We start from the raw sequence: 15,501 nt of genomic DNA on the forward strand, positions 1-15,501 counted from the left end.
TTACTCTGGATCCATTACAGAAAGACTTCCAGGTCCTGAATCCAGTAAAACGGACCCAGACCGTCACACTACCTCCACCGTATTTTGCTGTTTGTGTGATGTTTATTTTAAACCTCATAATTTTGACTTTCTTATCTCAAAATTTTGACTTTTTATCTCATAATTTTGACTTTTTATCTTGTTATTTTGACTTTCTATGTCATTATTTTGACTTATCTCAAAATGTATGACTTTTTATCTCGTTATTTCGACTTACTTATCTCATAATTTTGACTTTTTATATCGTTATTTCGACTTTTTATCTTGTTATTTTGACTTTCTATCTCGTAATTTCGACTTTCTTATCTCAAAATTTTTACTTTTTATCTCATAATTTCAACTTTCGATGTCATTATTTTGACTTATCTCAAAATTTCTACTTTTTATCTCGTTATTTCGACTTTCTTATCTCATAATTTTGACTTTTTATCTCATTATTTCAACTTTTTATCTTATTTTTACTTTTTAGATCATAATTTCAACTTTCAATGTCATTATTTCCACTTATCTCAAAATTTCTACTTTTTTCTCGCAATTTTGACTTTTTATCTTCTTATTTTGACATTCTATCTCATAGTTTCGACTTTCTTATCTCAAAATGTTTGACCTTTTATCTCGTAATTTTGACTTTTTATTTTGTTATTTCGACTTTATCTCATAATTGTGACTTTTTACCTCGTTATTTCGACTTTTTATCTCGTTATTTTGACTTTCTATCTCATAATTTCGACTTTCTTATCTCAAAATTTTGACTTTTTATCTCATAATTTTGAGTTTTTATCTTGTTATTTCGACTTTCTATGTCATTATTTCGACTTATCTCAAAATTTCCACTTTTTTCTCGTAATTTTGACTTTTGATCTTCTTATTTTGACATTCTATCTCATAGTTTCAACTTTCTATCTCATAATTTCGACTTTCTTATCTCAAAATTTTTGACTTTTTATCTCGGAAATTTGACTTTTTATCTTATTTCGACTTTTTATCTCGTTATTTTGACTTTCTATCTCATAATTTCAACTTTCTATCTCATAGTTTCGGCTTTCTATCTCATAATTTTGACTTTCTTATCTCAAAAGTTTTGACTTTTTAATCTAAAAATTTTGGCTTTTTAATCTCAAAATTTTGACTTTTTATCTCGCATGTTTGCATGTTCTCCCCGTGCATGCATGGGTTTTCTCCTCCCACATTCAAAAAAAAAACATGCTAGGCTAATTAATGACTCCAAATTGTCCATAGGTATGAATGTGAGTGTGAATGGTTGTTTGCCCTGTGATTGGTTGGCCTTCTCGCCCAAAGACAGCTGAGAGGATAAGCGGTAGAAAATGAAGGAAGAAGGCTCTCACTGTAGTTTGCTGGGGTCCCAAATCTTTAGAAATGCCTTTATAACCTTTTTCCACATTGAAATCTCAGTTAGATTATGTTTTGAGTGGGATGTGTGTGTGTGGGGGGGGGGGGGGGCATGTCGGTTAGGACTTTTTTTTCTCTCTTCATCATAAAAACAGATGACCTTGTCATTGTTTCTTATGAGACCTTCACTTGAAGCTGCCCTCGTAAGGCCTGCGATCACATTCCCAGATCCCGAGCGATGTGATCCAGCCGCCTCCCTTTTTTGTCCTCATGACTGAAGAATGAGTGGCGATTGCGGGCGTGAAGGAAGGAAGCGTCCACGTAGATCCTCCTCCTCGCATGCGTCTGTGATGTTGGGCCCGTTGCAGTTGAAAAGGTCACCGGCGAGCAGCATCACATTTTACTTCAGGAGGACACTTTGATCTCCCGGTGGGCCCAACATCCTGTCGGCCTCCCCATAAACACCTCCGGGGTACAATTGAGTCGAGCGGGGAGGTTCTGGGTGGTGGTTGGAGGAGGGGGTGGGGGGTGATAAAACCAACCAGCACCCCCCCCTCCGGTCAAATACAAACCAGAGAATAGTGAATAAGGGAAGTGGAGTGGGAGGGTGAAGAAGGGTACAGTCGCTCTGATGTGGTCTCGCTGACAATGGTGGGAGGGGACGACACCTCACGTTCACTTATTGGCAGCGTCTCCGAGTCCTGACCCCCCACCCCCCACCCCCCTCCCATCCCTCCACCCCTTCAGCTTCTCCAGACCCGGGGGCCTTGCTGTTGTTCAAGGTGGTTCTGATGTAGATACATAAATATTCCAGTTATTTACTGCTTTTTACCCCCCCCCCCCCCCACTTTGGTTTCTCTTAAGGCCTCATTTTCGAACTTCTTTTCTGGCAAGGAACCATATTTAATAAATGAGTGTAAATAACACCGGCTGAATATTGCATACACTTGGTAGATCTTATATATAACAATACAGAAAAGTAAAAAAATAAAAATAAAATATTTCTTTCAGGAACACTGACCATATAAATAATCAGAAAAAAATAACATAAAATAAGAAAAAATATATAATTTTTTTTTTACTAAAAATAACATTTAAAAGCTAAATAAAAGTTTTATTTTGAGGCCATAAGGCATATTAAATAGTACAGAAACTAAAAAAAAACATGGCACATAATGTATATTTGGTTTTATTTATTATTTGTTAAAATATTATAAGTAAAATTCAACATTAAAATATTTGTCATTTATGACTGGAATATCTCATATAATAATATATTAGAATATAATAATAAAACCTACAGATATATAGTAAATAAATAACACCAGCTGAATATTGCATACACTTGGTAGATCTTATATACGTATAATAATACAGAAAAGTATAATTGATATATATGTGAAAACTGCCCGTATAAATAATCAGAAAAATAAGATAAAATAAGAAAAAAAATATATAAAAAATGTACTAAAAACAACATTTTAAAGCTAAATATTTATTTTATTTTGAGGCCATAAGGGATATTAAATAGTACAGAAACTAAAAAAAAAATACTGCAGAAAACAAAATTTACATTAAAATTACAAGTAAAATTCAATACTAAAATATTTGTAGTTTATAACTGGAATATCTCATTTAATAAAATAATATAATAATAAAACCTACAGATATATAGTAAAAATAGCAATATTTAATGGAATAAAATCAAGTAAAACAACTCATTTTACTTGGATCATAGCCCATATAAAATAGCATAAATTAGCAGTTCTGTAATACAATAAAAACAGTATTTTATTGTATGTATTTTTTCATATAAAACTGAATGTTTACACAGTATACTGTATGTTAAAAAAAATAGTCATCACAAAAAAATAATTTATCCCACAAGGGAATAAAATAAAGTCACACAATTAATTAAATTAATTAATTTAGCAGAATTGTTGTCATTCAGTCACAATGGAGGCTTTTCCAGCATGAAGCCTTTTTAAGATCATAAATAGGATTCAGGTCAGGACTTGGACCAAAGTCTTGGATGTTCTTTGTATTCTTCCTGGTCCTGAAATGGTAAAACAGCCCCAGACCATCACACTACCACCACCATATTTTACTGTTGGTATGATGTTCATTTTACAGCAAACAGTCAAATTTGTCTCGGCAGACCACAGAGTACTTCCCCAAAGGTCTTAGGGATCATGAAGATGTTTAATGGCAAAAATTGACACCAGACTTAATGTTCTTTTTGTTCAGCAGCGGTTTTCATCTTGGGGACAAGATAGTCACAAGACGGGTTGTAAAAGGCAAACATAAATAACGACTAACCACAGGGTGTCATGGATGGAGCCATTAAGAAAAGCTGTGTAACGCACAATCGGACAAGATGGCGATTTCACATTTCTCCAGGGCGACCGCACGCATGAGAGAGCCAACAGATAGCGGCGTGTGACTCAAATATGACTGTTTTATCAGACAGTCACAGCGTCCCCCCCCCCCCCCCCCCTTCGGCCTGTGGCTTTGAAATGCAAGCGGTATTGTGTCTGAGGGCTCGCCCCATTTGTTTGCCTCTGAAGTCTAAAGAGCCCCCCCCCCCCTGCCGTGCATTCACTTCACTTTACAAGGTGTGTCGTTTAGCTTGCGTTGGCTTTCTAATCTTTTCACTTGACGGAGATCAAACGTGGGGCTTACGGTGCTTCTTCTCGAGGGGATCTTCTTGTTTGATTCACACGCTCTCTTTTGTCTCTGATAGCAACTCAACTTAACACTTAGTTCACTTTTTAGTTTCCTTATTTTTATTGTATTACAGTGAAATATATTTCATCAATGTTGATCTTCAGGATTTCCAGGTAAAATGTGATGTAATGGTATAATAAGTTTATAATAAGTAATAATAATTATTATTATTCTTGTGAAAATGTAAATGTTATCACATTATTATGTGTGTTTTATTTTATTGTTATTGAAGCATCCTTTCCTATTTTTATTGATCATTTTATAATAATAATAAATATAATAATATTTTATATTATATTATAATATATTTATATTTTATATTTATTAACTACATATTTTTAAATACATTTAAATATAATAAATTTGATCAAATTTTATTATTTATATGTAATTATGAATATATGAAATATTATAACATACTATGACTGTAATAATAAAAATAAAAATATTGGATGGTAATTGAGTTGTTTTTTTAATCTACCTTTAAGAATTATAATAATTGTAACAATAATAATAATATTATTATGTGCATGTTATGTTTTATTTTATATATTTTACATTTTAAATATAAATACTAAAATTATATCATATGTATTATATTTAAATGTATACAAAATATGTTTTTATAATATTTTTGATATATTATTATTACAAAATAATAAATAAAAACAGGAAAGTCTGTATCAATAACTAAAAATATGTGATGGTAATTTTGTTGTTTTTTTAATCTACTTTTAATAATAATAATAATTGTAACAATAACAATAATATTATTATTTGCATGTTATATGTTATTGTTATTGAAACAGACTTTCCTATTCTTTAATTATTTTGTAATAGTAATATATCAAAAATCTTATAAATACGTATTTTTTATATAAATTCAAATATTATATATATGGTATAATTTGTATTTTATATATATATAATATTATTATAAATACATGAAATATAACATACTAAGAATGTAATCATAAAAATATTTGACGGTGAATTTCATAATCTACTTTTAACAATCCTTTCCTATTTTAATTCATATTTTTAATAATAAATAACAATATATCAACGCTATTATAATTATATATTTTTATTTTAAAATGTTAATATAATAAATATATATAATAAATGTAACATATTAAATATTCTGACATACTAATAATATAACAATACAAATATGTGTCAGCGTCTGTCTGTCTGAATGATGAAAGACTGTTAGGACAGGACACGCCCCTCCAAGGATGCAGCCAATCAGGAGTCCTCAGTGAGGCCTTACAGCATGGGAGGAGGAAAATGGTTTATTGGAGCTCCTAGCAGCTTTTCCCGTCTGTGCTGTGGAGGAGAAGCAGCAGAGCAACACACACATTGCACACAGACACACACATACATACACACGCTCGCTGCATCCTGTGACTTGAAACAAAAGAAACTTTGTGCCAATTTGCCGAAAGCAAAGTGGAATAATGGCGAAGTGACTTTGAACGTAACACTTAAAGACAACAGGGTGGGACTATGCGCCAACTTCCCAATCACAACAGCCGTTTTTTGTGTCCCTTTTGACACACATTTGGAGAGCTGGATTTTGGATGAGACCTTGCCAGTTTTCGACTTTGACAGATTCTTTTTGGCTCTTTTTGGGAGAGGAAGATCTTTGGTAAAACTACACGGATTTTTCCAGACAGTCGACATGGAAACGCTTCTCATATTCGGGATTATTCTACTTAAGGTAAGAAACACTCTTTTTGTCACAATAATACATTTAATTCTCGCTGAAACAACACATACACACGACTGCATTTATGATTGTATACCCTATTTGCTTTGAATTCTATATTTAGTATTATACATATACAATAACAATGACTCGCAGTATGCTAACTTTAGAGCATTGAAGTGTCTCGGTGCTGTATGGCACACTTCCTGCAAACACACACACACACACACACCACTAAGAGCATACTGAGGAGTTTTCATGCTGGAAAAATGTATGCAACTTTTTTTTTTTTTTAGTGGGGAGCTAATGTATTCATTTATGAAAAAGGCCACCTTTCACTTTTCCACTTTTTCATGCCATCACAGTGGTGCAACAGCTTAAAACAGAGCATTCAGCCGTTATTTCACTCCTAAAAGCCAGAAGTCAATAAAAAGGGAGCCCCATTTAAGTTGCAGACACGTATGATTGTATATTATTATTATTATTATCAGTGAACTATTATTATTTACTTAAGGTACATCAAAGTCTAACTATATGTAGATATTACTAAAAGTGCCATTGGGTGTCGTGAAAACTTTATTGCTATTAATATAGTATTATTATTTAAATATTGTCAAAGTTTGTATTATGATAAGTTCATTACAACAACTTTTTTTCAAGCTTTACTCTTAATTTGTGTACAATACACTCAATTACTTATACATATTACATGTAATACACACTCCAAGCCACTAGTTGGCGCTGTCTCTTTGTGAAACAACCTAATTCACGACCAGCAACTTATCCCTGAAGTCTTTAAATACCGAACTCTTCGTCTTCTTCGTGTTATACGTAAGTGAAGTCTTTGGTAATAAATTTTAGCTACCGGACACAATAGTTGTACAGTAAATGTTATGCTACAATTGTTATGAGAACAACCTTTAACGATATTCGCCATTGTTATCATGGCGACCTCATTGCGTAGACCAAGATATTTAACACGCATGCGCAGCATTTGATGGACTCCCTTCCTCGTGATATGTAAGTGTGTATAAGTTGGTGTATGTAAGTTAATACTTTTGTAATTAATGCCTTAGTTGCTAGTAAATGTAACATTTATTGTATAAGCATTATAACTATAAACTTATTATAAACGATATTCGCTATTGTTTTGGTGGTGACGAATTGACCTCGTGCTGAAACGGAACATCAAACGCGCATGCGCATATGGGCCTACGTCAGCTTGTTGCCAAACGTTGTTCCAAAAACTCTTATTATCATTCGTTTTCAATTAAAAACACCCCTTAGTAAGCTTTTTTTTTAAATTCACTTTGGGCATCTGAAAATGTGGGTTCACTCTCAGCATTGCTGGGGTCTGGATTTCCGGAGTGAGGCAATTATCCTCATTTTCTCCATAATATTGCGGCCTATATAAAGTGTAAGGGGGTTAGCTTAGTTACCACAGTGTTTACATTGAGCATTTAAAGAGAGTCGCCTAAAGGGGAGCGGATTGGAAATTTCAACCACTGAACGACACTTTGATTAAAGATAATGGGTGTCTCTCGCAAGTCTGATTTACTATCATAGCTTTGCACAACGAGGCATCCTTTAATTTGCCCCTTATGATTTTTTGTATATACTAATGACAGTAATCTACAGATGGAGGTGGGTGCTGGCGAGGCTACTTCACTTGCCTCTAAGGCCGTTTCTGCTGAAAGAGCCTTGTCTTGTCGCCACAGCATGATTGGGTCAGTGTGTCCAATGCGAAGGGAGGAAGAGTGCATCCCTTTGTGACTTTATTTTCATGCAGATTGGATTAACTGCGGACAGGCCATCAAGTCACTTCAAAGGCCCGCTATAAACATTTTCAGGGATGGAGACTGTGTGCGAGCGTGTTGACGGAGCGACTGCGGCAGCCGTGCAGTAGAGAGAGAAGAAGCCTCTCATTGAAAGCGCCACTTCTCCTCGGTGGTCCGGCTATTCCCAGTGGGGAATCCCTTTTCAGATTGCAACTTCTCATAGACCCCTAATGGGAGGAGGGGGGGGAGCAACTCTGGTCCTCATTGCGTCCTTTTGACTCTTGACTTTCTTGGCTTAAAGGCAGCAGCAGATAAGCGTGTTTATCTTTTTTTTTTTAGATACTTTAGCGAGAAAACTTCTTCTTAAGATACACTGGAAACTCTTAGTGATGGTGGTTGACCTCTAATTTGTTCCCATTTTCTTTAATTCGGTGCCAAACTAAAAATGTATACTCGAAAATGTATATGCCCATAAAAATGTCTATTTTTAATGCATAGTTTAATAAAAAAAATAATAAATAGGATCTGTAAAAGTGGTTAAATACAAGTTAAACCTTACTACTATGCCTTCAGAAATGTGCAGCACAGTTAAAAAATATATAAGTAACATATATATATATATATAAGTGTATAATATACAACAAGGAGGCAGAGGAGCCCCGGGTTGCCGCCCCCTAGTACAGGTACTCACCACTCATGAATTATTATTTAAGATGTACATTTTTACTTATATTTATTACCGAATTGGTGTGGATGAGCTTTTTTTATAGCCTATTTTTAATGTTTTTTTTAGCAAAAATCATCAAATTTACTGTAATTAGTTCCAGAGTCAAATCATCAAATTGGAATAAAGTGTACAGACCAAGTTTTAATGTAATAACCAAGCATGTCTGCGTCTTGAAGATATTAATATAACATTTCTTTTGATGTTTTATTTGTTTTTACATTTGCATGGCGCGTCGGACCGATCAAACAGTCTTGCTCTGTAGCCCCCGGGGCAGTTGGGTCCCCGCCCCTTTTAAAGATAATAAAATACTGTAGTTTTTTTTTCATCTTTTAAAAAACGACGAGGCAAAGATCACATTTTTAGAATTTAAATATTTGTTCTAAATGTAAATGTAGTGTGTAAACAATATCTTTGCAGGCACAGAAACATGACTCTGATTTTATTTTTATATTTTTAAATTGATTTTAAAACATATGGAAGATAAAGAAACAGCTGGACTCCTCTTTTCTAGAAGTAAAAGATATGATTCCTTTTGATGGAACATTGTCATAATAACAAAGAAACATTTGCATAGTATTATGTTTTGGCCCAATTCTGATTTGAATTGAACTTAAATTAGCCCATAATGTCTGATCTGTGCATAAAAAGGTTATATGTCATGGTTGAAACGCCCGCTGTTAAGCATTATTGGCCATTCCATTCATAAAGTGGATAATGGCTTAGTCACCAGTCTGCAGCCCATATGAGCGCTCCCTCTGTGGATGGAGGCCATTTTTTTTCTGCGTCGAGCACCGATGCTAGTACAAGGCCTTTTTTTTTTTTTTTTATTCCGACCTCCAGGCGGGCCCATAAAAAGCCCACTCATGCCATGTGAAATATATCAGACCTCCCCCCAAAAACAGAGCCACCATCTTTAAATATTTATCAAAGTTAACATTTAAGTAACGTTCAATCTGCGAGAGGGTTCTGTTTTCTGTGGTCCAAGCGTAGTCCTGGTCTGGCAAATCCAAACATCTTACTGGTTCCAGCCGGATACCGCCACCCCCACGCTCTTAATACGTCTGATCTGGCTTTTTGAGGCTGGCGCTCAGATATCATCAGGCTCCTCTGAAAGGCCCTGCACTCAGCTTGGGTGTTGTTTTTGGATGGAGGCAAGCCCCCCCCCCCCCCCCCCCCCCCGTGTCTAAATGGTTTCTCCCGTAATATCAGCGCCGAGTCTTTTTTTCGGATTACGGCACAAAGTGTGTATTTTTGCTCGGAGGCGTTAACAGGTCGACGCACGTTGTTGCCGTTTTTTCCTCAGACATCAACGGGTTGTTTAGCTGTTACTTTTCCCCTTTAGGTCAGTTGTTAGACATCTGTTTGCTCTCGTCAGCCCCCCCCCCCCCCTCCTCGGGGCACAGTGGGCCAATCTGCCTTTAAATGTGTGCATGTTTAAAATGCCTGGAGAAGGGGAGTAGTGACATAGCGAGCCTCATCCACACACCTGCGGGGCTCTTGGGGACTTCAAAGGTCTCCACCCCCCCCCAACCCCAGACAGACACTCGCATGCTGGGCAGCCGTGCTTAACTGACACCCTCGCCCCGGGCTGGAAGTGTCCCCTTGATATGCCTCCCCCCCCCCCACCCACTCTTTCTCTTGTCAAAATCCAGCCATTGTCATTCATTCGCAGCGGGCCGGAGGTGTCAAAGCTCCTTTCCTTCCTCCTCCTCTTCTTCTTCTTCTTCTTCTCTCACCCCCCCTCTCTTCTTCTTTCCAGCGCTCCAAAGCCATCTGATTAAAGCCAGCCTCTGCTGTCAGGCGCCAAACCCCGCTGCACAATCTGTTAGGAATGTCTGATCTATCCCTCCTGTCATAACTCACGCTGGGCTCGCCATTACCCACTTGTAGATAAGGCCTCCGAGCACTTTAAGGGGGCCAAAACCGTCGCAGATGGAAAGATTAAAAACCGAATAAAAAAAAAAAAACATTTCCAGTCACCCACTGCCCTGCTTTTTTTTTTTTATTGTGCACAAGTGGGATGTGTGTGATTCCCGTTAAGGGAAAAGCACCCACTAAGAATGTGCTTATGTGCATGTGGAGATCCAAATATGCAAACCGGAATATGATATACAAGATCACTTATTTTTTTTTGTTTGTATTTATTTTTGTAAGATCTTATATGAGCATAATGTCCGGGCCTCACAATTTTGCATCAACATTTTTTACACTTTTTGTTTTGTTTTCATACAAACTTACTGTAAGTAAAACAAGCTGAGGTAATCAAATGAAACCCAAGTTGGTTTCAGCTTGAGGTCACCAAGAGATGGCTGGACATTTTTTGCCCTCAGAATTCATGGTTCCATTTAGCACAGCAAGTTTTCCAGGTCCCAAAACAGCAAAACAGCCCCGAAGCATCACACTACCTCCACTGTATTTTACTGCTGGTATGATGTTCAAAAACGAGTATTTTCCCAAAGGTCCTGGGAATTCATTCATTTTCTAACGCTTATCCTCATGAGCGTCGCGGGGGTGCTGGAGCCTATCCCAGCTGTCTTCGGGCTAGAGGCGAGGCACACCCTGGACCGGTGGTGAGCCAATCACAGGGCACATATAGACAAACAACCATTCACACTCACATTCATACCTATGGAATAATTTGGAGTTGCTAATTAACCTAGCATGTTTTTGGAATGTGGGAGGAAAACCCACGCATGCACGGGAGAACATGCAAACTCCACACAGAGATGGCCGAGAGTGGAATCGAACCCGGTCCTCCTAGCTGTGAGGTCTGCACGCTAAAATGTATAATTTTTTTTCTTATTTTGTTTCCTTCCAGGTTGTCCTTGGGGATGCCTGCGCCAGTGGACAGTTCACCGACTCAGGCCAGTGTTGCAGTTTGTGTCCTGCGGGCTTCAGAGTGTCAGTGGAGTGTGGAAAAGAGGACACCAAATGCACCCCGTGCCCACAGGGTGAGCAATTATCTCCTAACGTTACCGCGCCAACATAGAATACCTGTCTAATTGTCGTCTTTGTCCGCGCAAGAGGCGCATGTCAGACTAACGGTGTCGTCTTCCTCTTAGGAACTTTCTCCTCTTCCGAAGACCTCGGCCATTGCGTCCCCTGCTCGCAGTGCCCGTACGGCGTCCCCACATTGGCACCCTGCTCGGCCGTTGAAGATACGCAATGTGAATGCGACAGCGGATTCTTCTACCTCCGATCCTACGCCGCGTGCGCGCCTTGTTCCAAATGCAACCGTGGTGAGGGGGCGCTACAGCAGTGCGGCCCCAAAGGGGACACTCTGTGCCGGGTCTGCGGTCCTGGAACCTTCTCTGAAGAGCACCATAACACCAAACCATGCCAAACCTGCACACAGTGCACAGACAGCGAGGTGGAGATCCGGGCCTGCATGCCCAACTCGGACACACTCTGCATGGGTAAGCATCTCCATAGACTGAAGCACCTCAGCAAGTAGTACACTTTTTTTGGGAGGGGGGTCACTTAGACATGATTAATCAACAACCACTTCCACACTTTTAACTACGGTGCTGCTAAAAAGTGTTTCCCCTTCCTGATTTCTTCTTTTTTTTACATGTTTTTGTCGCCTTTACATGTTTCAGATCATCAAGCAAATTTAATAATTAGTCAATCACAACACAACTGAACACAAAATGAAACTTTTTATTAAAGGAGAAGAAAATCCTAAAAAAAATGCTAACCTTCACGGCCCCATAAAGAAAGTAACTGTGATATATCAGTCTGGAAAAGTTTATTAAGGGTTTTTGTAAAGCTGTGGGACTCCAGCAAACCACAGTGAGAGCCGTTATCCATTAAATGGCGAAAACATGGAAGAGTGGTGAACCTTCCCAGGAATTACCGGCCAACCAAGATGACCCCAAGAGGTCACAAAAGCCCCCACAACAACATCCAAAGTCGCAGGCCTCATTTGCCTCAGTTAAGGTCGGAGTCCATGACTCCAACGTAAGATTAAGACATTAAGGCGAGTCTCAATTTTGCAGAAAACTGCACGGTGGTTGAATGGTTAGCGTGCAGGCCTCACACCTAGGAGCCCCAAGTTCGATTCCACCCTTGGCCATCTCTGTGTGGAGTTTGCATGTTCTCCCCGTGCATGCGTGGGTTTTCTCCGAGTATTCCGGTTTCCTCCCACATTCCAAAAAAAACATGCTAGGTTAATTGGCGACTCCAAATTGTCCATAGGTATGAATGTGAGTGTGAATGGTTGTTTGTCTATATGTGCCCTGTGATTGGCTGGCCACCAGTCTAGGGTGTACCCCGCTTCTCGCCCTAAGACAGCTGGGATAGGCTCCAGCAACCCTGAAAATGAATGAATGCCCAGGACCTTTAGGAAAATACTCGTTTTGAACATCATACCAGCAGTAAAATACGGTGGAGGTAGTGTGACGGTCCAAGGCTGTTTTTGCTGTTTTCGGGACCTGGAAGACTTGCTGTGATAAATGGAACCATGAATGACCTTAAAAAGGCTTCATGAGCAACCTCAGCTCTTGTTAGCTAGCTATTTAGCTTCCTGGTTAGCAGTAGTGAACAACACAGACGGAAGTGTAAACACACTGAGAGATAAAAGAAGCTGAAAATAGTGGGAGGGCGTGGGAGGAAAAACACGGACATGTGGTCAACATCTGAGTCCACACCTCATCGGAAACACCCACCCACCAACCCACACTAACTTCCCAAGCAGGAAGTCAAAAAAGAGCCCACTTAAAGCGCCGCCCGTCCAGCTCAAAGAGACCAAATTGGGGGTGACCCCAGCAGCGCGTCTCCTCGCTCCCAAATGGCTACACTGGCTCTCCGGGAGGAAGGTCATCCGTACACATGTCATGACTCTTTGACCCCTGAGAGGTCACGGCGGTACCTCGTGGCGTTTGATCCTAAAATAGACAGCCTCACGGGAGGGCGACCGAAGCTGGAACAAGGGGGCAATGAAAGGTTTGAGAACCTCAGGGGTGGTAGAGGGGCGGGATTATTCCTGGCGCCCGTTTGATGTCGTCACGGTGGATGCGTGTACACGGCAACGCAGTCACGCCGATTGTCTCCACAGATAAAAAGCTCCACGTTCTCTCCGACGGATCCCGTGACACTCCGAGCTGGTCCGGCGTTGAAGAGGTGACACCAGGGGGAGGGAGCTCCGTACCCGGAACGCCAAAGTTTACCCCCCAGGATGGGAACGGCAGCAACAACATCCTGGCCTACGTGTCCGTACCAGCTGCAGTGGTCCTGGGGCTGCTGGTGTACGTGGCGTACAAATGGTACATCCGCATCCGTGACGGAGCCTCGTCCTTGTTTGGATTTGAACACTTTTTTCCTCACGTTTGTATCCCTCCTGCTACTCGCAGCTGGAGATCGTGTAAACAGAAGAAGGCTCTGTCCAAGGCCCGCGCCGCCGAGCTGGGGGCGTCTCCAGAAGGAGAGAAGCTACAAAGCGACAGCGGCGTTTTCCTCGACTCGCACAGTCTGCAAGACAATCAGCCTTGCAAAGGTGCGTACGCATGCCTGCTTCATATTTCACTTTTTACACATTATGTCATCGTATGGTCATATCACCTCGTACTTTGGTACGTGACAAAAATAAATACAAATGTTACTAAATTTTTTTTATTAAAAAATATAAATTAAATTAAATTATCACCTCGTACTTCGGTACGTGACAAAAATAAATGAATAAATAAAAATGTTACTAAACATTTTTTATGAAATAATATAAATTAAATTATCACCTCGTACTTCGGTACGTGACAAAAATAAATAAATAAAAGTTACTAAACATGTTTGTTATGAAAAAATATAAATTAAATTAAATTATCACCTCGTACTTTGGTACGTGACAAAAATAAAAAAAAATGTTACTAAAATGTTTTATGAAAAAATATAAATTAAATTATCACCTCGTACTTCGGTACGTGACAAAAATAAATAAATAAGTTACAAAATTTTTTTAATGAAAAAATATAAATTAAATTAAATTATCACCTTGTACTTCGGTACGTGACAAAATAAATAAATAAATAAAAATGTTACTACGTTTTTTAAATAAAAAAATATAAATTAAATTAAATTATCACCTCGTACTTTGGCACGTGACAAAAATAAATAAATAAATAAAAATGTTACTAAAAAAATTTTGTGAAAAAATATAAATTTAAATTATCATCTCGTACTTCAGTATGTGACCAAAGTAAATAAATAAAAATGTTACTAAAATGTTTTTATGAAAAAAATAAATTAAATTAAATTAATTATCACCTCGTACTTCGGTACGTGACAAAAAAAACAAAAAAAAAACACTTAAGTTATATTAGGAAAGCAGGAAGTGAATTAATTAATAATTTTTTTGTAAAGTTACCATATTTTTTCCCAACACAAAACCTGTTGATATTCTAGACATATTTTTTCACATTATTAGAGCACTCCAGACATGAAATAACACCCCTATAGTGACCTTGACATTTCTATGACCCAATATTGTAATATATTAATAATATGTAATTAGCAGTTCCATGTTGTGTCATAGTACCCAACACAGTAGACTGGTGCCTGTCTCACCAAACAATTACTGACCCCTAGTGGCCAAAGTAGGATACTACATCCAGTTTGAACACTTGAATTTACTGACCTGCTATTTTTGTGGGCAGGCACCAAGCGGGACAGCAAGCAGGACACCCGCCTGTACATCAACCTGCCCCCCCACAGGCAGGAGGAGGTGGAGCGCCTCCTGCAGGAAGGAGCGGGCCGGGGTTGGCGTCAGCTGGGCCAATCGCTGAGCTACGATCCCGAACAGCTGGACCTGTTTGGACGCGGCGAGGCCCCCGCTCGCACGCTCCTCTCCAACTGGGCCCTGAAAGAGGGCTCCACCCTGGGACTGCTGTGCTCTGCGCTGGCACGCATCGAGAGGCCCGACGTGGTGACGGCACTCAACTGCCCCACGCAGGGCGTGTCGGTGGTGTGAATACCCCCCATCCGCCCCCACCCCCACCACCCCCCGACCTGCACCACTATGACTACAGAGCACGCCGGCTTCTATTTAGTCTTACTGGACACTTAGGAGTCTTTTTAATTAACAAAATAATATCGTTATCGCCACATGGTGCCTTTTTTGCCGATGGGGAGCCTTCATTATCGTTTTTGCTCATAATTAGGGGGGTCACTCTGTGCAT

The 15,501-nt window shown here is 38.9% G+C and overlaps 1 protein-coding gene across 1 annotated transcript; it reads left to right on the forward strand.

The window, feature by feature from the left end:
- Nucleotides 1–5,399: 5,399 nt before the first annotated feature.
- nradd (neurotrophin receptor associated death domain) lies at nucleotides 5,400–15,482 on the forward strand. The gene is made up of 6 exons (XM_058085707.2): nucleotides 5,400–5,839; nucleotides 11,151–11,283; nucleotides 11,395–11,748; nucleotides 13,389–13,596; nucleotides 13,684–13,826; nucleotides 14,980–15,482. The coding sequence occupies exons 1-6, from the start codon at nucleotides 5,801–5,803 to the stop codon at nucleotides 15,291–15,293; spliced, it is 1,191 nt and encodes a 396-aa protein (XP_057941690.2). The 5' UTR covers nucleotides 5,400–5,800; the 3' UTR covers nucleotides 15,294–15,482.
- Nucleotides 15,483–15,501: the final 19 nt, after the last annotated feature.

The sequence above is a fragment of the Doryrhamphus excisus genome, linkage group LG17 (genome assembly GCF_037039965.1).
Source record: "Doryrhamphus excisus strain RoL-2023G ecotype Guam linkage group LG17, RoL_Dexc_Guam_v1.1, whole genome shotgun sequence".
Classification (NCBI taxonomy): domain Eukaryota; kingdom Metazoa; phylum Chordata; class Actinopteri; order Syngnathiformes; family Syngnathidae; genus Doryrhamphus; species Doryrhamphus excisus.

Bases quoted from the DNA above. Each gene is read 5' to 3' on its own strand.
- nradd (XM_058085707.2), top strand. From the start codon at position 5,801: ATGGAAACGCTTCTCATATTCGGGATTATTCTACTTAAG. The intron at 11,749-13,388 runs GTAAGCATCTCC...TTGTCTCCACAG, and splicing joins CTCGGACACACTCTGCATGG to ATAAAAAGCTCCACGTTCTC. The intron at 13,827-14,979 runs GTGCGTACGCAT...TTTTGTGGGCAG, and splicing joins AGACAATCAGCCTTGCAAAG to GCACCAAGCGGGACAGCAAG.